Source organism: Callospermophilus lateralis, chromosome 12 (assembly GCF_048772815.1).
Source record: "Callospermophilus lateralis isolate mCalLat2 chromosome 12, mCalLat2.hap1, whole genome shotgun sequence".
Taxonomy (NCBI): Eukaryota; Metazoa; Chordata; class Mammalia; order Rodentia; family Sciuridae; genus Callospermophilus; species Callospermophilus lateralis.
In genome coordinates this window covers 109,776,351-109,798,963 of record NC_135316.1, presented here as the reverse complement: position 1 = coordinate 109,798,963, position 22,613 = coordinate 109,776,351, and the positions used below count along the sequence as shown (strand labels likewise).

The 22,613-nt window shown below is 44.3% G+C and overlaps 1 protein-coding gene across 8 annotated transcripts in view; it reads right to left on the bottom strand.

The window, feature by feature from the left end:
* Positions 1–22,613, bottom strand: part of Arhgef7 (Rho guanine nucleotide exchange factor 7) — a 135,775-nt gene that overhangs the window by 42,241 nt on the left and 70,921 nt on the right. For 7 of the 8 annotated variants that reach the window (XM_076872629.1, XM_076872624.1, XM_076872627.1 and 4 more), the window contains 2 exons: positions 16,995–17,196; positions 6,117–6,205 (listed from right to left, as the gene is read on the bottom strand). In XM_076872629.1, coding sequence (XP_076728744.1) covers positions 6,117–6,205; positions 16,995–17,196 — 291 coding nt within the window. Of the gene's footprint in view, positions 1–6,116; positions 6,206–16,994; positions 17,197–17,849; positions 17,896–22,613 lie in introns of those variants that run through there. The other variant, XM_077110698.1, reaches the window with a different exon arrangement.

The following is a 22,613-nucleotide window of genomic DNA, read 5'->3' as shown; positions in this document are numbered from 1 at the left end:
AAGGGAAAAGGGACACAGGATAAATTTCTGGATGACTTGTTCTGTATTTTGATTTGGGTAGTGGTTACACAGATAAATGCATTTGTCAAAGCTGTACCTTTAAAATCTATGCATTTTAATATACAGGGTAAGCATAATTCAAAAACCAAAGAGCTCCATACTCTAAAACTTTGTTAGCACAGACATGATGTTTGAAAAGTTTCAGATCTTGAAAAGTTTTAAATTTTTGGAACATTTTAGGTTTCAATAAATAATGCTAGTAAAATCTATGCAAATATCTAAAATACAAAATCTCCAAACTCAAACAGTTCATGTCTCAAGCCTTTTGGAAAGAGACACTTATAAGTGAAAAGTATCCCAACTAAATGGAAGACACTTACTCTTCAGATTGGATCTGAAAAACTGAAATCAACTCCTGCGAACTAAAGACTTTGATTAGAGAATGTGGTAGTCTTGTATCATTCTACATACCACATCTACTAAAAATTAAAGGTCTGCCCAAGTAAATAATCTTTAAATAGCTACTACTTTGTTTAAAGACAGCATAATAAAGTAACCTTAAATAATAGCACAACTTAAAAGGTCTATGCTATTTAACCTTAAATAATAATAAATTTATTTAACCTTAAATAATAAGCTAACCTTAAAATTAAATGTGTGTGTGTGTGTGTGTGTGTGTGTGTGTGTGTGTGTGTAGCAAATTCAGCCAAATTTAGTTAATCCCTAAAACCTGGCAGATGAAGTACAAAAGAGTTGAAGCAGAACAATGGTCCCCATCAGCCATCACCCACAGCAAAGGTGACCCCCTGGGAACTCCAGGAGGCAGCAGGGTGACCCACAGCCCAGGGAATGCCACTGATCATGGGATTCTGATGGACTGGGTTCTCCAAGCAGTGACACTCTGTACATGCCTAGCACCAAGCATATGGTATCTGTGATCCTTGCAAAAACACATTTCCTTCTAAGAAGCTAACTTGTCCTACCCACATAAGACAGCTGGTGAGCAGCAGAGTCAAAAAGTGACCTGGCATCCTTCTGCCACTGCCTGCAATACAGGGCCGCTCTGGGCACCTGAGGGAAGGAGGATAGGAGTCAGAGTCCCTTCCCTAACTGAACCTTTTTATCCCTCTCTACTAGAAAGTCAGTATTGTTTTAACCAGAAAATCATAGTACATGCATTTTCTCCTTGTGCTATGTGCCTCTCAAAACCAACAGACCTTTCCAAATCCATCACACAAATGAGAGTGTACAAGAGTAACTGAGATACTGAGCACTTGGTTATCTTCTGATAACCTAATGTAGGTTGAGACATTAAGTCAGAAGAGTTAAATTCAAACCTCAGCCTTAACACAGATGACTTGGGTCAGTCTTCTGTCTACTGCTGCTCCTGAGACTGCGATGAGAGCACAGTCCCCATAAGAAAATGCAGACCTCAGTGAACAACGTACACACACCAAGCCATCCAACAGGGCAATGTCTGAGGCTTCCAGACTGCCCATCAAAACACTGTTCTGGTGCCTGAGAGGACAGCTGGTGGGGGTGGAGTCAAAGGGAAATGAGACTCAGAACCACACCTGATCAGAGACTATCGGACAAGTGAGTCAAGCACAATTGTCCTTAAACAGAAATGAAAACAAAATCTGTTATGCATTATGAGAAGTCCTTTTTCAACTTAAAAGCAGAGGTCAGAAGGATGAGGCAGCTTCCTAGTTACAAACACTGGAGACCACTCGGCCACACTACTCAGTGCATGCTTGAAAAGACAAAATTGTTTTCAGTCAGAAAAATTCTCCTACGCAATATAAAGAGAACATCCACTAAAAAATTCCCCTAGTAGAGATAGGAGTAAAATAAAATGACACTTCCTCAATCACAGCACTGAAGCACAGCACACAGGGACAAAAGCTGCCCAGGAAAAGGCACCAAAATGACTGCAAAGACACTCACCCAAAAGCTGGATTCTCTAAGACAGTTGCAGGGGCACGGGCCCTGGTGGCCAGGCACAGAGAATCGTATAGTCCTGAAGGCGCCACAGAGAGCAGTGGTCTCAGCAGACACCCACATCCCCACACTGTCAACCTCAAAGCAAATCAGAGTGCAAAGGACTGGCTCCTGTGCCTCACAGACACACAGAAACTCACCTTATCAGCAATGCCACTGAAGCAGCGAATGAGCTACAACTATGACCACAAATCTCAGTAGTGTTGCATGTTCTATGTGTCATTAACAGTTCTTAAAAATAAATTAATGATTTACATTTGAGAAACAACATTAGGCAATTGTTTTAGGTTCCATACAGATAAAACATTACCATCATCTTAAACTAAAGCCAAATGCCCATAAAATAATCTTAATTATAAACACACAAAAAATTAAAAACGTACAACTATTCCAAACCCTCTTCTGCTCTACTCAACCAGCCCCTGCCTGCAGCCATCACAAAGAATGAAAAAAGTCACTTAAGTGACACCTTTCAGTCCAGTCTATTTAAATTCTCAAAAGGTTACAATGAGGAAGGCAGGGAGCTCACTGGCTCCATAATCTATGGGTTCCAAGGAAACACAGAGTAACCCCCATTACTGATATAAGGTAGTTTGCTAACCTCTATTTGTCCTTAAAAACAACTCCATACTTAATACCTGTTACTAATATGGAGCCTCAAAAAGATGGGGAGGGAGCACGTGAGCATCTCTGCTTTTTTAGTGTACCCTTTAGAAGAACTGTGTTATACGATATTTGTAAGCTTGGGAGTTCACAGGGTCTTGGGGTAGACTTCTTGCAAGTATTAAAGGTTTATCAAATAACAGCTACTTCAAAAGCCTGTGGGTCCACCATGATGCACGACGCCACAGCAGGCAGCGCACACCAACACTGCAGGGCGGGGAGCTGGGTCAGCCTGTTTCTTCTATTAAAAAGGATTTAAAGGATTTATAGTTAACCAAGAGCATCTGTCACTGACTTAAGGTAGGAAGAAATCTTACCGACCCACCCGGACACCTCCTAACTCAAGCTGGGAACCCTGCTCAGAGCCTCTTCCTGAGGGACCCGTCTAAGAGGGGGTTCTCTGATTCACAAGACAGCCTTTTCCTCCACCAAGCATTTCTTCATTCACCAAGAGTATTCAGCTGATTCTATCAGGCCCCCATCAGGTCCCCACCACCACCAGAAACTGCAATGCATGCCATCTCAGTCTACATAAAACAAGGAAGTTTCATGAGAACTAAAAGAGCCAAGTCTGCCAGGGAAGACTGCAAGCACCCAGTTCCCACAGAAAGCATGGTGAGATACACAAGGGATCTACTTCCCAGGAAAGCCACAGAGAATCAAGCTGCATGCCTGTAGAACTCCTGGACATGGCGGATAATTAGCCTCAGCAGGACTTAAAAGGAATACTGAGAAGAAAAGCCAAGTAGAAAGTAAAACATGAAGATGAACCAGGATCTAGAACTAGTGATGGTGGGTTAAACCAAAGACATCCTATTACTAGAGTCTCAGTTTTCCTGCTGGCTTGTCATCCAAAGGCTACCAGCAACCTCCCAGACCCCAAGAGAAACAGACAGGCAGAACACTCCTCTGGGGCACAGGAGAAGGTGAGGAGGCAAGCAGTGGTCTTTGTCAGAGAAATGCATCTGCTCTATGTACCTGCAGATTAAACTAGTGGGTCACAGTCTATGCTTCGCGTGTGCAGCATTCCAAAGGCAAAAGCCACTCTGCCTTTCCATGACATCAGACATAAGTGCAGAGCTGCTAAATAAAACACAACATCCCTAGACACAAGACACAGACCTGTCTTCCCAGGTCAGCAGACAAAATAAGAAACTTGTTCATCGGGCTGGGGTTGTGGCTCGTTGGTGGAGCGCTCACTTAGCATATGTGAGGCCCCAGGTTTGATCATCAGCACCACATAAAGATAAATAAATAAAGGTATCGTGACCACTTACAACAAAAAAAATATTAAAAAGAGAAACAAACAAATTCGTTCGTCAATAAGGACATGCTCATGGCCAACAGGAGGTGACAAAAGCCTGTCCCACTCTCCAGGATGGGGCATTCAGGTCCTTCTGGGATCACCAAAGGGAAGCTGCCTATCATCACACTGTGGTGCAGTAATGAGCTTTCACTATCAGAGTCATCAAGTTCAGGCTATTACAGAAGCAGATCACCCCGGCAACAGGTCTCACCGATCATCCTAAGAAGAAACTGGGATACCTTCCCACAAATGGAATGTAATCCCGGCTAATATATGTCCCCAGTGCTTCTAAGTGCTCTTCCTAGCACATGCAAACTCTGGGGGTCGGGCACTTTGCTGGGTACTCAAGGCCAATCACTGATCCTCCTCATGCTACAAGGCTAGGGCCAGCATAACCAACCACCTCATTTCACAAAGCACTATCTGCTCAGGCAATGGGAGGCTACCCCCAGGCCACTCCAATGCTAAGTGGCAAAGACAACAGACCCAAAACCTGAACTCCTTACCCTGTATCATACTATGGGGCACACAGCAGAGAGCTAAAAGCAAAAGGCAGGGAAGCCCATACACTTTCAGGTCACAATTTTATTTATTTTATTTTTTTTTAATTTTTTTTTTTTTTATATATCTGGGATTGAACTCAAGGGCACGCGACCACTGAGCCACCTTCCCAGCCCTATGCTGTATTTTATTTACAAACAGGATCTCACTGAGTTTCTTTGCTCCTAGCTTTTGCTGAGGCTGGCTCTGAACTCTCGAACCTCCTGTCTCAGCCTCCAGAGCCACTGGGAGCAAATGTTTTGAGAAGAGTCTAACATTCTTAAAACTGGCTGCACTCCGATATCAGGGTCAAATTCATGAGATGGAGATTGGTAGAAAGAAGGAAAATGAGATGTAGAGGCTGAGACTCAAAGAACAAGCTTGTAGGGGGAGAAAGACCTGACTCACAAAAAAGAAAAAAGAGAAAGTCTACTGATTAGCAAAGGGACGTGATGTACAGAGAGGCCTTCTAGCCAGAAGAGGTGAAGAACTGACTTTATAAAGAGGAGGAGCCCTAAGACAGAGGCGGAAGGTGAGAGGAAACAGTGCATCCAGCACTAGTACAGCACCGGGGCCCATGCCTTTGACAGTGCTTGGGAATCATGAGCACCACAGAATTATCTGTTGAACACAGTAAATTTCCCCACAGCCAACTTGCTGTGTAATAAGATATGGCAGCAGCCAGGGGCGAATGCTGAGGAGAGTACCAAGTGTGCAGGACCCAGCACAGGACTGGTGGAGTCAATGCAGCAGAATCCACTCAAGTCCAAATGCGACCATTCACCATTTCTTAATTCAGGGATAGAAAACAATCATGATAAAAGAGATGCTGCAAAGACACTAATCAGCTGCTACCATACCATAAAAATACAAAGCCCTCATGAGTCCGTGTGTTTGGGGGTGGGGAGAGGTTAAACAAAATAAATGCACATTTTCCATAGAATTCAAAATACATGTATGTTTAGAAAGTTTACTTTGCTGCTATCATCCCAGCAATTTAATAGTTTTATTTAATAAAAACTCTACTCCTAGCATATGCAGTTGTTTGGGGACAAAGGGGGATTATGTGATACAGGTGAACACAAAAGACATATTATTATTATCATATTATTTCAAAATACAGCAAATTTCAAGATCCAGAAACACTTGTCTTTAACATGCATGAAGTCTAGACACACCTCTAATTCCATACCAATTGAAACACAGACAGCGGGGCCCTAGAGAAAGGCTACATAGAAATACAAAATAAACTAGAAACTACATTGATCTTTAAAGTACTTATATTCCACTCCAAATTCAAATAGAATGCAACTTGATGCATATAACAATTTTAAATCATATTCTACACCTTCTAAAATCTCATTTGTGAAAATCTACTTGACGCTATGGAGAAATAATACTACGCTTGTGACAAGAGTAGGGTACAATTCCAAAACACAATGAAGCATACCCACACTAGAAGGGGACACTCTGCAGCACCACTGGTGGTTCTGTCTATGTGCCAACAGTGAAAGCTTTCTATTTCCTTCCATGTAGCCCACATTCCTGAGTTTCATAAATATTTAAGGAGCAGTAGCTATTTGTAAAAATGTCCTCCATAACTTACCACGTTGTAATAGCTCTTGTTGATGGCAGTTGTGTCAAACCCCTTGGGGGGGCTCTTCAAAGTTCCTGATTTGGGAGATACAGGTTTCTCTGGAATAAAAACACAAAGCAGTGTTACAGGCCAACACCAGAGATGGTAAAACGTGCTGGCCAAGCCCCTCCTGTACCCACGACTGCTCTCCCAGCAGCCTCAGCTCAAAGAACCAGCCAGAGAAGATGATGAAGGAAGGGTCTAGCACACAGACCAGGCTCCCTCTGGCTGGGTGTCTGGAGGTCATGGCCCAGTTCTTCAGCTGTGGATTGGAAATGACTGAGAAATTATGCTCCACAAGTGTCAGCCAAAAACAAGAGGTGAGCTTCGCATACAGCTTCACAGCATCCTAAATACAAAACATCACACAAAAAAGAAAATGCTGGCAGGTACAGACAAACACAGAACACCGAGACCCCAGTTCTAGACCAACTCTCGGGACTCCGAGTGGGCAGAACGCACAAGGCTTCCCAACCAGCAGAGAGACAAGAGGAAGGAAAGAAGAGAGGCAAACCCAGGGAAGCAGCACCACGCTGCAGCTCAGCGTCGGACACATTCGGGCTGTGGCTGGGACGTGTGAGAGCTCGGCACACATCCAAGACCCCAAGAAGAGTAGGAGTGGAGGAGTGTCTGCTCCTCGGAAGCAGTGTGTGCCTGTGTCTGTGACAGTTCCATAGGCAGTGGGCATGCAGGTCGGTGTGTGGTGTCCACCAGGGGTTCTCCGCAGCCTGCCCATCTATATTGACCCATGGCTTGCCTTCAGGTGTGCTTGGCACCCTGTTTATTACTGGCTCTGTGGGGAGGGGCCAGTGGTACAAGTCTAACTGGCTCTGTGATCCATCTATCACTGGCCCTCTGGGGCTACAGGATAAGGCATCACATTGGGACAGGGGCCTCTTCCATATTTTCTACCAAGAAATTCTTCTGAATATTTCCTAGGGAACTTACATCACAGTCCCCCCGCCATGCCTCACCTCCCCTGAAAGAATCCTGCTGTGTGAATCCTGATACTGGGCAGGGACACATACGGTCCCTGTGGTGTGTGAGGTGATGGCACCTGTCCACAATTCTAGTGGCCCTCCACTCTTCCTCTGCCCACAATCTCACAGGCACAGGGCTCTAGGCAGCACCTGCCAAACTCAACACTCCCGAGCTGCAAGTCCTAAAGTCAACTGCTTGTGCAGCATCTCTAATGTCTTCCAGACACAAAGACAAGCCCAAAGTGCCCAAGAACTCACAACCCTTAACCTTGGGCGTGCTTCCCACCTTTCTGAGCACCTTGCTGTCAAGAACAAAACTGAAGATGTCCTTCCCAGGCGAAAGAACTCTCTCAATCCATGGATGGAAAACAACCTGCTTCTAAATGCAAGTAATACACAAGGAAAACGACCTGCTCTATACACACCCTCCTCTTAAACTCAGCTCCTCCTATGCTAAGAAGGTAACTATTAGAGAAGACTGACACTTTTATGCTGGGAGCCATTAGCCAAGTAGGTATGACAATTTCCTTGCAAGCGTACCCCATGTTGCTTAGTGGAAGGACTCATGGAAATAGGACATTTTGCAGTAACATTGCATGTAAGGTGACCTTGCTCAAGGACCAGGGCGGATCCGGGTTTAAGATTATTCCTGCTGGGAATAGGGCGTATCCTGATGCCTGAGTTCCCCTTGAGTCTCTCCCGGGATTTAGGGAGAGTATTTTGGGAGGCAGAGGAGGTGGATTTGGGAGAGAACGTGGATTTCCCTAGAATGTTTTTGTAGACAGCCGGTGTGACCACGAGAATAAAGAATTGCTGTTTGAATCTACAAGCTGTGTGGTGGCTCATGATTTTGTGCCCAGCAAGACTACGGCACTTTTACATGAGAACAATGTTTTTTTCCATCTTCAAAGTCTGCAATTTGGGAGCAAAACACAAAGTGACAATGAAGATGAAATGGCTGAAGGCCGACTCAAAGCCACGTTGACCCTAAACCACACAAGAAGAGCACATGTATTAGTACTTGTGCCTGCGTGGTTAACTGCACGAGCATAACCTTGAATCTGCTTTAGCTTAAAATAATGAATTTGATATTTTATTTAAACTTAAGACATACCCCATTCTCAACACAATAGTTAATTGGATTCAATTTCCTATGAAAACATTAAGGAAAAAGATTTTATATTAAAAAGGTTCAGGCTACTTATTTTATACAAAAATATAGGAAAGGTGCAAAGAGGAAACAGAGACAAATCAGAGTAATCCCACACAAACTGTCTTTTCTCCCTCTGGGGCTGCTACGTGGACAGCACTGAGGCAGGCAGGTCTCCTGATCACATTCCCGAATATGCCCTGCAGTCAGTTCTCAACAGAGGGCTCCAAAGGCCACAACCCCTCCAATGAGTGTCCACAGCAGTCCTACAGGAAGCAGACTACACAAACAGGTGAGGTAGATCCCCTCCAAGGACAGCCAGCAGGCCACCCCTTCCTCCTGACACAGGAGTCACTCATCTGCATGCTCATGCCAAGTGTCTGGGATCCAGGAATGTCAACCCAGGAGGGGACATATGTCAACAGAACAGGGCTGGCAATAGGCAACCTCAGGGGCCTTTGGTAGCTTCTACCAAAAAATGGAGGACAAAAATGTAATACGAGTGAAGTTATGGTCATTCATAATAGAAAAAAATGCATATAGCCAGGAAATCGGTCCCCAAACACTCAACCTCCTTAGTTCCCTGCAAAAACAACATTTTAGCCCATCTTATAGCTAAAAGTTATTTAAACTCGCTATTATTGAGGTGTGGGGAAATAAAGAGGACAGAATTCAGTGCCACTTTCCCAGGGCTGCCTGATATGGCAGGTCTTCTCTTTCCTGCAATAAACTCAAAAAACTTACGCTGAAAACAAGAGAATTCAAACACAGATGTGTGAAAGAAAAACAAGTGAGGAGAGTCCCAAAGTGCCCACAATCTCACTGCACCACCTGTGGGAGGGGGTAACTCATCCTGGCCCCTGGCAGGGCCATAGCCAACACAGGGAGGCAAGGCACAGCCCAGTCCCAGTCCCAGCAAGGCCAATGCAACAGAACCTCCTGGGTGAGCCCCATGAAAAACAGCTTAGGTGTTTTCATCCACTGGCCCAGAACCATGAAGCCACATATATCTCCTCCAAAGAAACCTGCCTGAGGAGTGTAAGCCACAGAAGAAATGAAGCCTGAGCCCAGGGCTGCAATAGGCGCAGGAGTCAAGTTCCCAAAAGGCAGAAACGAGACAACCAAAGAAGTGTGTTTAAAATGACAAGGAAGAGAGGGACCAAAATGAGTGAAAAAGGTAACCTGAACATGAAGAACAACTGAAAAAGAATGAAGCAAAACTTCTAGAAATAAATAATATGATCACTCAAACAAACATCTCAATGGACCCATTAACACCACAGGTGAATGGGAAATCCATGAACCAAAGTTTCCCAATTTGAGGATGTATTCAAAATCAACACTGTCTGTGAAACAAACCAGAGAGAGAGAGGAGGGGAGAGGAGAGGAGGGGTGGAGGGAGGAGAGGAGAAGGAAAATGAAAAACTGGTTAAAAACCAAAACCAGGCCTTCACAGGATCTCCATGAGAACACAGGGAAGAGGAGGGACAGGCTTCAGCAGACCTTTCCCAAGCCTGCGTCCTGCGCTGAGGCGGGGCACCCACGGGCAAGCCACAGCAGCAGCACTGGAAGGTGCTAGCCGGCTGGGCCATGATGGCCTCTTCCCACATGGCCAAGAGGAGGCCAAACACAAGACTGCCACGCGGCCCTGCCCAGGGGCCTATTCTCCTGTCTCCCTCCTGGTCTTCCTTGTTCCCTCTGCTCCTCTTTGCCTTGCCTGGAAGTCACCATGTGCCCTAGTGTAGACTGCAACTCCCCACTCACCATCCACTCTCACCCTTCCGGTTCCCAGGTCCTTACTCTATCAGGTGCTGAGTCTCCTCTTCTCTAAGGGATGAGCTGCTGACAGCAATTACTTCTGATTTGTCTCTGAAAATGCTGTAATTGTGCAGTTAGTGTTTTCTCCTAACTTTACTACAGTAAAAAGTAGAGCTTACACAGCCATTAACATTTAGCCAATCTTACCACATATTACCCCTTTTTTCTTTTCTGGAAGCAATATACAATCAACCCCAGAAATGGCATCATTTTATCCATCAATAGTTTAATGTTCATCTTGCCAGAGTGACCTTTTTTCAGTTTTAAGCAAAAACCCTACTATCAGGCTATTAATCACATCTAAAAAAAAAAAAAAGTAACTTTTAGTCTTTTCTAATGCCTCATCTGTGTTCAAACCTCCTTGTTTGTCGTGACAATGACTTTGGTAGTCAGCTCATTTCAATCAGAGGCCAAACAGCACCGGTGCATCTGACTGAAGCTCCTCTAAGTTTCTTGCATTCTACAAAAGTGCCTGTCCTCAGTTCTGGATGCCAACAGATAGCACAGGGACCACCACCCTCCCTCATCTCAGGCACTATTCAGGCTGCTCCTGCTGTGCCTCATAATTCATTAAAAACCCTGTTGATTTTCCCACTACGGTGTTTCTCCATTCCTAGGAATGCAGAAGGTTGCTGCTCACATGAGTGCCGCCGAATGGGTATTGGTTGTAGTCTCAGAATCAGATGCACTTGCTAACAGTCTTGACAATCCAATATGAAAATATAGCTGACCAAAGACAGAAAGCAGAAGGGCAAAGAACAGGGCCATGTTAAGTCACTGTGTCACAGCAGCAGCGAGAGAGAAGCACACAATGCTGATGAGACGCAAGATGGCCTATATCACTAGCATCACCAACTAGAGGAATATGAAAGCAAAATAGCACAAGGAGGCAGGAGGAAAAGGTGAGACGGGAGACAAAACCTCCACATCCTCCCTGGAAGGGGGAGAAGAGCCTGAGCAAAGGCTGCCACTGGGCAGGGCCTGGAAGCATAGGGGACACTGCTTCACATTACAAAGGTACTTCCATCCTACATACTATATGATCTGTTTATTATTTAACATAAATAAGAATAACTTTGGAGGAAAAGAATGCCTCTCATACTGAAAGACTAAGGACCTGACTACAAACTGCTATATATGATCTCATCTATGGGATGCTCCCCTTCAAGTGAGGATGATTGGTCACTGTCATCAGGAGATGGCAGTGCAGAACAAGTCACACCACACGCTGTGATATCTATGCTGGGGTGAGTACACACTGGTATGTTAAGTTGCATGAATACTTGCACTGGGATTCCAAAGATTCCAAACCATCTAATCCCAGATCCTGATACCTAGCACTGTGCTCTCCACATGTGCCTCAGAGGCTCTAATCTTCCAATCTATGCTCTTAACAAAAACCATGTGTATCTGGATGACTCCTTTATATTCTGGGTGCACTGGGGAAAATACTGTTTGCAAACAGGTCCCTGCCTGGACCCTACCTTCAACAGAGAAAGAAGGGGCTGCAGTATAAGTTTCTTCTGCAGCAGAGGGTGCAAGGTCCTGGGTCATCCTGTCCTGCTCCCAAAACTCAGCAGCATGTCCCATCACTCTTTATGAAAAACGAGCAGGAAATATTAAAAAGTGGCGAACTCAGGAAGCCACAGTGTGAATTCCTCAATTAACATTCAGAGGAAATGCCTCTCCTGCACAGATGGAAATGCCTCTCCTGCACACAGATGGGCTGTCCAGAAATGCAAGGATTAGAGTCAGCACGTTTGAAATAACCATCTAAGAGACACCTGGGGAGTGTGTACTACTGAGCACCTCCACTTCAAAAACAGCAGAAGTTAGTATCTCTCCATCCCAGAACAGAACAGGCCTTGCTGTGCTCTCCCCTTGCCTTCTCCCTTCAATGTAGGGAATTCCATATTATGAGCCTATGTATGTGTGAAACATATATATATATCTATACAGGTAAAACACATGAGTTTTTCACATCCAAAAAAAGACATACAGAAAATAAATGCTAAGTAACAATTACATACCTCCACAAGATTATACACATCAGAAATAATCTACAGCACTTTTGACACCAAATAAAGATTATTATACAGACTTGAAAGGTATCTAGCTTCAAAGCAAAACTATTTCAAACAAGAAACCATCCACAGGTTAAAAGCAGAAAGCACAACAAGAACACTTCCGAGTCTAACCACAAGAGGGCATAACCTGTGGCTATGCATACTCCCCACCCCCCAAAGCAGAGATTAAGGAGACAATCTAGAGACTTTATCTGGAGATAAGCAGCCTAAACAGCAGAATTTAGAAGCAGCCCTCAGATTTTGCTTACAAAGTAAAACTACTTGGAAATCAACCCAAAAGGTAACAGCAAAAAAAAAAAAAAACCTCAATTGAAGAGAAGTCAGGGTTTTGTTTCACAAGGAAATGATCTAACATGAAGGCAGTTAGAGAAGTCTGCTTCAAACCCAGCACAATTTTGTTTTCAGCAAATTCAGCACCAATTACACCATGAATTACAATGCTTAAATTAAACATACCTTTGGAAAAAGAAACCTACTCCATCAGAAAGGCAATGAACTATCAAGAAAATTGCAACACTGAATGTAACTGCAATCCTAGAATTTTATCCTCCTGCTATAGTGGGAGAATAAAAGATATGGTTTCCCACCTTTCTGCTTCAGCTGCCAACATCTGGAATCAGACTGGCCTGACTTTTCTAACAACATACTCGGATGATTACAGAACACTAGATGAGAAGTCATTCCCCTAGGTTCACTGTCAAATAAAGGACAACAAATAATGGTATGTGTCTTATATTTTTAAAAACAGAAAAATTTCAAAGCCAACCTACTCACCACTCCATGTGGTACATAAACTATGGCTATGGTGTGGTTCCCTACAAACAATGCATCTTTAATACCAATGTATCACAAACACAGATTTAAACTGGTCACACACACACTCAGAAACAAGATACTAACAAGGAAATTTAGGTAGGGCAGAATGTCACAGCTGCCCCTGAGGGAGGTCAACACAGAACACTCCTTTCACTGGTCCCTCCTACCTAGCTTCCTCAGCCACTGCTAACCCTGAGGCCTCCACTCCACACTAGGGGGGCCCTGCCTGCAAGACATCAGGACACATGTCTGCAACCTTAATGAGTAACCGCATGCTGTACAGCAAACAGCTACCGACAGACGACAGTGAGGACATTCAAATCTATTTGAAAATCACACCCACGAGGCACCCCAGGACTCTGAGACCCACAAACCCACCTTCAGTGTCATTTCTTATGCTGCATTAACTGAAAAAGCCACAGGAGAAATACCTGGACATTCCCTTCATCTGCAGCCTACTACAATTCAAAATTAGAAAGAAGCAATGTTTAAGAGTAGTCAATGTAAGAACTAATGAAAGCCACATGGCTAGCTGAAAGAACAGACTGAAAAACTGCCTCCCACTGGGAAAAACTGCTTTTCCTCAGTCCCATTCATTTCCTGCCTCCCACTGGGCCAGGTCCTTCCCAAAGGCTCGACCACTCCCTAGCTCCGTGAGGACCATTTTCTGGTGTCCTCTCCCAATGGTGGCCCAGGAGGATGAAGTCCCCACATGCTGGGGCTGGGGCTGGCGGGCTGCTAACCTAACCAGCACAATTCTGTTTGCAGCAAATTCACAGTCACATACCTGCAGCACTGCACACAGGTGGCTGGGCTCAAAGCTCAGCCTGGATGCCCAGCTGAGTCACAGACCAAACCACATGTCCATCACCTTCACCTACTGCTGCTCAGTTGGTTCCACACGTGACTAGCAACTTTTCTAAAGGTTGCAATTTATATGTTTCCTACCCGCTTAAAATCTTAACAATACCTGTCTGCTGGGGTTATGATAAGGACTGAGGTCACATGTAAAAAACACTTTATAGTAACCAGAGAATAAGCAGCCAAAAAATCTTGGCCAAGTTGATTTTGTAGTAAAAATGAAAAATACTGCTTATTACTATTAATAACTATAAAAACAGCAACAACAAGATAGCCCTCATACCCAACAGCATGGCTGTTACTGAAAACATAACTGGAAGAGGATATGGAGAAACTGCACTCACACACTGCTACTAGGAATGCAAGAAGGTACAATAACTGGAGAAGCACATGGCAGGTCTCAAAACCGCAGCCCGTAAGTACCACCTGCTCTGCAATTACATTTCTGGGTACATGATGATGGCTTCTGACCTTAGGAAGGTTTGCATACCATTATTTGACTTTACAATGGTGTGAAAGCAGTAACTTTCAGTAAGAATGTACTCAAGAACGTAACCTGGTCTTTCCACAGGTTAGCATTGTATGATACAATTTCCCCACTTCTCCCACCTGTAGGCTGGTTCACGAGTTCTGAGTATGTCTAAAGTAGGCTAGGCTAAGCCATGGTGTTCAGCAGGTTAGGTGGCTTACCATATTGTAACTTACAACTGGTTTACCTAAAGTACAATCCCATCGAAAGCCGAGGAGCACCTGTACCTAACCTGTGAAAACAAGGACTTGACCAGTCACATACCTGTAGCACTGCACACAGCAGCCCAGACGCAAAAGCAACCCAAGTGCCCATCAGCAGACAATCAAAGGTAATACACATGAAGAGAAGGGAATTCCGACACATGCTACAACACAGATGGACCTTAAGCACATTACACTCAGTGAAACAAGTCAGTCAAAAAGACAGAAACAGTATGTTTCTATTTATATGAGCTGCTCGGCTTTGGAGACATAAAGTAGAGTAGGGGGTACAGAGCTGGGGAGGGGAGCAGGTTATCAGTGCTCCCTGGGGCCAGAGCCTCAGATCAGGGAGATGAGAAACTTGTGGAGGCTGACAGACGCAATGGTTATGCAACAAAATGCACATGCCTAATGCTACAGAATTACACACTCAGAAACAGACAGAATGGCTAGGTGAATGTTATATAAACAAGGTAACAAAAATGAACAGTAAAACCCAGAGAATTTTGTAACTCACGGCTGCCCGGCTGCCCGGCTGCCCGCTGTCTTATTGAAGTATAACAGGCATCCTTAAAATCAGGAACTTTCAATAAGCCTCAAACTGCTTTTCCTCAGTCCCATTCATTTCCTGCTAACTGTTCTTCAAGCTGTTTTCTCCATCCTGTTTCCCACAGGCAATCACCTCATCTCATGCTGAGAACAGGAGCTAGAAATGCTCCCAAATCCCAGGCCCTGAGCACCAGAGGGTACAAAAACCAGAACTGCACACGGGCTCACTGGAAGCCACAGCCAGAAAGATGTGTATTTCTCAGATTCTGTTCTACATGACTGTTCCCTCCAGTAACCTATAATAGGTTGGAAAGGCAGAGCAGTAGTTTCTGGGTTTGGCCAAGCTGTGATTAAATTCACTTTTCCCTTTTATATTGTTTTGCTCTCATTCCTGATGCAGACAGAAAACTGAATCCAGTTAGATGGGATCCCAGATTCAGGCCTCTGGCCTGGGCCCCAGTAACAAAAGCACTAAGTTTTCCAAGGTCACTGTTGAGAAAATATTTTACTATCAAAACTGTCATTTTCACATTTAAAATTCATTTTTTCTTGCTACATTAAAAAATAAAATAACAGCAATGACTACTCAGGGACCCTGCTCTGTGTAAGCACTGAGTGCCCACCATACATACTGCAGCTAAGTAGCCCCACCAAGGGACTTCCACAAGCAATGCATAGAGTCGTCCTTTCCATCTGAAATATCTGTAGTTTAGGCCATACCCACCCCAGCACACTATGCCCTTTCCACACATCCTGTTCTCCAGCCAGATTGGTAAATCATCTTTCCTAGGGCGGAATCAGAGAAACAGTATAGTGCACTACTTTCCAAATAGCAGGAACAACATACAAAGTTACAAATGTCATCCCACCTCTCTCCCTGCCTTCCCACATTCTTCCCCTTTCTGAACCTCCTTCTAAAATCTCATTGCAAATCTTTATCTCTCACAAGAGCATCTATAACCAAGCTCAACATAAAACAAGATTTACATATGTAGAGGCAATTTAGGCAAGCTCCTTGAAGGCCAGCAGTGCCCAACAGCATTCACATGACCTAGAAGTCTCTATGGAGTTCCTTCTTAATCCTCCACCCTGGCCCATGGCCTGAAGCATGGCCAAGAAACACCTGTGTCAGGAAAACATCAATGCCAGGTCCCCTAAACACAGTCCGCTGGCACTTCAGTCGCTGGCCTCACCAACGTTCAACATTCACAGCCACTCCCTGGTCAGCAGATCTAACCACAAGCCTCAGAGAACATTCAACTCCACTGTGCATATCAGCGATATAACTATGCCAAAGACCACCACTCTCTTTCAAAAGAGATCAGCCTCTGAAAGATCAGTTTTGGTCAGTAAAAAAAAGTCAAAAAAATACAGAAAACACAAAGAAAGCAATACATTTTAAAATACTATTACTGATATAAACAGCAGAAATTATCTACAAATAGATGATTGGTAAAGTGGCCACAATTAAAAGCCTGCATATCACAAATTCCAAGCCTTTGTACTGTACAGTACACAAATTTGTACTGGTAGAGCACTTGCCTACCATGTACAAAGCCCTGAGTTCAACCCTCAGTACCTGGAGGAGGAAGGGGAGAACATTAACACATTTGAGATATTTCCCTTGGAATCTGGAAAATGTCAGGATGGAATGCAAAGTTAGGTTATAACTGTGAAGCCCTTTGTCCCAGAACTCCAATGTTGGGGATTCCACTAAACAAAAATTTCATCATAACAGAGGCACTTTCCCAGACTCTCTTGGAGAGCCAGCACTCAGGATGCTAATGCATTCATGGCTGCTTTCTCAGCCTCAAGAACAGCAGTCATCAGTGCCACTTCAGGCTTGGCCACTTACCACTTGGCTTGATCTCACGCACATAGTTGCTGGGGAACCAGCCAGTCCTGCCATTGTGCGTGCCTTCCCACCAGCCTCCTTCCTCCACTCGAGTGACGTGGATGACATCACCCTTTGTGAAAGAGAGCTCGTCTTCATTGGTCTGCTGGAAATTGAACTTGGCTCTCACTACCAGCTGATGGTTGCTGTTATCAGTCATGTCCTAAAAAGCAGGTGGGGAGGAATGGGAGGAAGATTACTTGAGATACAGTCTACTCCATTAAAATAAGTAAGATTATATTTTATAAAGGCAGCCAAAACATTATTATAAATGCCCAAAACATTCAAACAGCAGGAAAATGTCTAAAATAAAGAAACAAGTTTCCTGTCTCTCCCAGTGCACCTTGCTCATCATTTGGTCCCGGCCCCAGAAGAGACCCTCTCCAGAGCTTAAAGGTCTCATTCTGCAACTGCTAAACCTACACAAACCGATATACATTCACACACATTTAGAAGGATCAGTGCGCATACTCCTCCAACACTTAGGCCAAGTCAGCATTCTGCAGTCATTCTTCCAGCAATACTTAGAACCAACTAATTGCATAATGCTGTACTACCCGAAGGTGCCATTATTTTATCACTCTCCAACAATGGGCCTTTAGATTATTTTTTTAATACACTACATACAGTATTTCTGTCTTGCAAAACAAGGCTACTTTAAAAATGCTTGCATGTCCATCTTTGAATATAATTAGCCTCCATGTTAAATTCTAGTGAAAGAACACATACTAATACATGTTAAATGTAAAAATAAATTTCTAAAACTGCCCTTCAAAAAGGTTCTCCATATTCACACCAAGCAACATGCCCACCAACCATATCTGAAGAGTTCTTTGTCATGATTTTCACCAACACTGGGTATTGTTGAATGTTTATTTTTTTCCCCACACAAAAACTGCATTTTTCAAAGTCTCTGGAAGGCAGGAAGAGAAAAGCAGACTCCTGAGTTTCTTTCTATCTCCATATAATCTGGACTAGGCTCTGGAGAGGCCAGCAACCCAAATCCACATGAAAGTCCACAGGGGAAAAAAACAAGTCCCAGAGAAGTCTAAGGGGCAGCCCAGAGGGCCCATGAGACCACTCTCAGGGCCACAACATGAACTACAACCTCGTTGAGGAACCAGTGAGGATGGTGTGGTGTTCTCCTGTGCCCCACCACCAGGGGGAAGCCCATTCCACATGCACCATGGTGTCGAACAGGTACTGGGCAAAATGTCCTATGGCCACATAAACAAAGACAGGACTGGGAGTCCCAGCACCTAGCAGACAACCAGGAGAGACATGCCTGACATCGTGTCCAGAAGACAGCAAGCAGATGTCCAGTAGAGTAGAGACCATGCCTGAGGCCATGCCCTAGAGACAGCAAGCGGACGACCAGGAGAGAGGACCCCCCAAGATGATATCAAGGCAACAGCAACATGGGAGTGGATGGAATAAGTTCAGCAGTCATCATAAAGTCTTGAAAAAGCCCCTACAAACTGTCTTGAAATAGAAAAAAAAAAACAAAACAGAGAAAACCTCAGAAAAGAATGGCATTTACAAACTTCACTCAGAAGAAAAGAAACAGAGCATGCTGAAGAATAAGCAGAACCACAGGGACTATGGCATGAAAAGGGCTGCCAAGTGGCCAAGGAACACACCTGGAAAAGCCCTGGAATTGACAAAGGCACACCATTACAGCAGGACAAACCCACAAACATTCAGACCAAATCACATCCTAGCATTAAACCTCTGAAAACAAAAGGCAATAAAAATCATAATGTCAGGGGAAAAAAGCAATCTGCGGATTATAAGACCTCAAAACATTTACATCCCATGTGCCCTTTCTCCAGGAACAAATTAGAGAAAATGTGCTCCTCCAAGACAGGTGAAATGCAAGGGCAAAATGAAGACATGGAGAAAGTGGTGGAGGAGAGCCACATAGGTCAGAAGCACCTCCAAGGAGGACCAAGCAGAATCAGAGACTGCCATGCAACAGCCTGTGTAACACCAGGAGTGTTCCTCAGGGAGATAAGCAAGAAGAAATCTAACAGGTTTGAATGCATACAAATAGATTCTTAGATCAGGGCTACCATTTGCAAAAAGGACAGGGAAAACAAAAGAAACAAAGATAATTATGCATTCCAGAAAGCATGGCTGCGACATGACTCCACTATGAACACTGCTGGCTTGGCCACCCTAATGTTCTAAACACCGAACTAACTGAAGCCAGGATAGAGCTTGGCCACAAAGACAATGGGACCACAGAGCATTGGGGAGCAGGTAAAGGGACCACGTGTAAAGAGCTCACCACTCTCTACTATGGACATCCACACTGAAAAAACATTTCAAATTAAACCCCCCTCCTCCAAAAAAGGCATTTTCCTTTGACACACATAGGCAAAAGCCTAAAAGAACCACTAGTAAAACTGCAAGTGGCTGTCTCTAGCAAGTCTCAGAGTTACTCTAACCAGGAGCAGGTGAACTTCACGAGACTACACCCACACCACGAGGGAGATCCTTAACAAAGAGTAGCTGAGTAGCTGGCTGGTCATTCTCAAATGTTAATACTTATCTATCTAAACGTGTGTATAAATTCAACATTAATCATAAATTATAAGTATGTATCCAATAATTCAAAATCCTGAATAAATAATAGTTAACATATCTTTAATATCTAACACAGGAGTCTCTTCCTCAACATGTGGCAGCGCAGGCTCCAGCTGACAGCCATTGCTCAAGCATAGAACTCACCACCCCACCAATGGCATGAGCAAGATAAAGTGGCAGCCACAGTGGTACTTGTTCTTGGGAGATGGAACATCATTCAACTCACCATGCCATAGCGAGTCTCCTTCTGCAAACCACCCTCATGGTCACCAGCAGTCTACCACAACCCTACCACCTTCTCCTTTCTATAGCTTAGCCTTGTATAAACATTCACACAGTGATTCTGGTGAGGAGCTCACATAAGGAACGAACTGTGGAGCGCAAGGGAACCTCGGGGTCCATAAGGGGTCCTCCAAGGTCACAGTGCCCAGGACAAGCCCACTGCCAGCCTCCTGTAGCTGCAGCTGGGTGCCAGGCCATGGAGGTCAGCTCCACAGTACAACAGTAGGTGAGTAGAAATCAGGAAATTACACAGGAGGTAAGCTACATTCCCCCTATAGACAGGAAGGTGAAAACAGTACTCTCAACTCGGATGGGTGCCAGGGAAACACCCAAGGACTTCTGTACTTCACAAACGAAGCAATCAGATAGGAAAAGGCTGTGAAAAGGGCAGCATCCAAGAGAAAGACAAGGCATGCCACAAAGGACAGGACCACTTGGACCTATGTGACAACTTGCGCTCAACAAACTCACCTTCTTTGGCTTCTTTATGGTGACAGGATGTGGATTTCTTTAACACATCCTTTTACAATAGTGCCCGAAGGGCAAGACGCACCACACAAGCCAAAGGGAGGGTGTTCCAAGACATCTACATACTCCAGTTACCCGCTGCACAATACCAACGGCAGTCTGGATGACAACAGCGGAGTGTGAAAGGCTCCCTTCATTGTCTCTAGTGCCACAGGAAGCTAGAATGATGAATTTAACCCTATATTATCACTGTGGGCTTTCTTCTTTCTCATTTTTAAAAAGATCTCCTAAACAGTGGTTTGTCATCCACCTGGATTCAATGTGACATTCTAGTACTCTCTCAATAAAAAATGGATTTATATAAAATAAAAAACAGGTGACACTCATCTGTGCTGTTAGAAATCACAACAGCAGATACCCCTGGGGGGGAAAAAAACAATGAAAGCATCCTGAGGCTAGTCTTGTCGGTCTTACTGGATGCTGCTTAGTTAGCAATCTTAATGTGTGAAAACCCATCCTGCTGTACACACAACACATGAGCTTTTTAAAATGCATGTTACAAGTCAACAACTATTAGCAATGGGAAGGGACTGAAGACTCCCTCCCCAAAGGGAAAAAGGGTCCCCACATGGGCCTATAGAACACCTCCCCTGAGAACAGTCACCTAGCCACTGGGCAGGCTCTTCTCCACAACTTTCCTGGCTCCTACAGCCAGAATTCCATCTGCCAGTTTCTGGCATATTCCTCTTCATCAAGTGCTATTCTACCCACAGTCCTGCAGGCATCCCGACAGTCCAACCCGGAAAAGCCTGCAGCCTTCAAAGCTCCAGATCCTCCTCCACGTCCCAGAGTGCCCAGACTCTCATTCATTGAAAAAAGGCTTGTCACAGAGTCAAAAAACTACTCCACAGTTTCTAGTCCCAGTTCTACAATCCTGGGTAAATACCCACCTTATCTAAGTTTCAGTTTCCTCATAATGTATTTCATCTAGTATAAGTTGCCAAAAACTGGACAATGCCCATTGTTATATTATAAAACACTAAATACTATCAATTAAATTACAGAGTACCATAAACTATAAGATACATGTTACTTTCAGATATGTTAAAATGTTTTACAGAAAAAGGTCTTAGAATTGACAAAATATGATTCATGATATATCCCATGTTTACTCAAGGGAATTGAAAATATTTAACAAAGCATATATAATAAAATTTGATGTGATTTCTTGCATGCTTTGGACACTTGGTGAACTCGAAGGCCGGTACCCAAGCAAGGTCACTCAACAGCATCACAAGGCCAAGGGGTCTGGGGTCCCTGGCTCCTGGAGTGCTGGGGGCCACAGAAGAGGAAATGCCTTAAGAGATCAAGTCACTTCTCCCAGAATGAAGAAGGCGAAGCAGAACTGTACAAATCTCAGAGAACAACACTGGGAGTTGGGAGCCGTGCTCATTAACAGCAGGTAAAGGCTTAGCTAGTACATAAACCCTGTTCCCAAACTGAGAATAAAGAAGAGAACGTGGGGCTATGCTCATTAACAGCCAATGCAGATGCAGGACATGACAGTGACTCCAGAAGCATCAACAAAAGTCCTTAAGAAAAGAAAGTTGGAAAACTATGAGAAAAAAAAAACCCAAATCTATGCCCTAGATCCACCACACTCTTGATTATCTCCCAGGTTTCTCCTTCTATGGTGACAGGCAAGCTGCAGAGCAGAGCTGGACAAGGAGATCTGCTTAGCTGAGAGCATGTAAAGGGGCAGGAAGAAGTCACCCAGAGAAAGGCATGCTGAGGGAGCCATAGGAAAGAGGCACCAAGTGAGGAGGTCCAGCTCCCACTGCAGAGCCAAATGAGCAGCAGCAGCCCTAGTCAGCCTGCACCCCAGGCAGGAACTGTCCTGGAGCAGAAAGAGACAGCTTCGCAGATTTAAAACAAGGTTACGAAAACAACCAGCAGGTGAGGTGGCAATCAGGTGCAACATTCGGAGACTGAAAGGGATGTGGAGGTCAAAAAAGCTAGCTTGAGCAAAGGAGCTTAAACAGTGCCTGAGAAGTGGACCAGCTTGGGTGGGAGTGCCTGCTGTGAGTGCAGGGCTGAACTTTGTCACAAGATCCCAGAACTGATGCTCCACAACTACAAGGTGCCATTTCAGCTTAAGTTCTTATGGAAATTTTCAAGCACAGGTAGAGGTTGAGAATGATAAATGGCCTTCCATATACTCATTACTCAGCTATGAACACT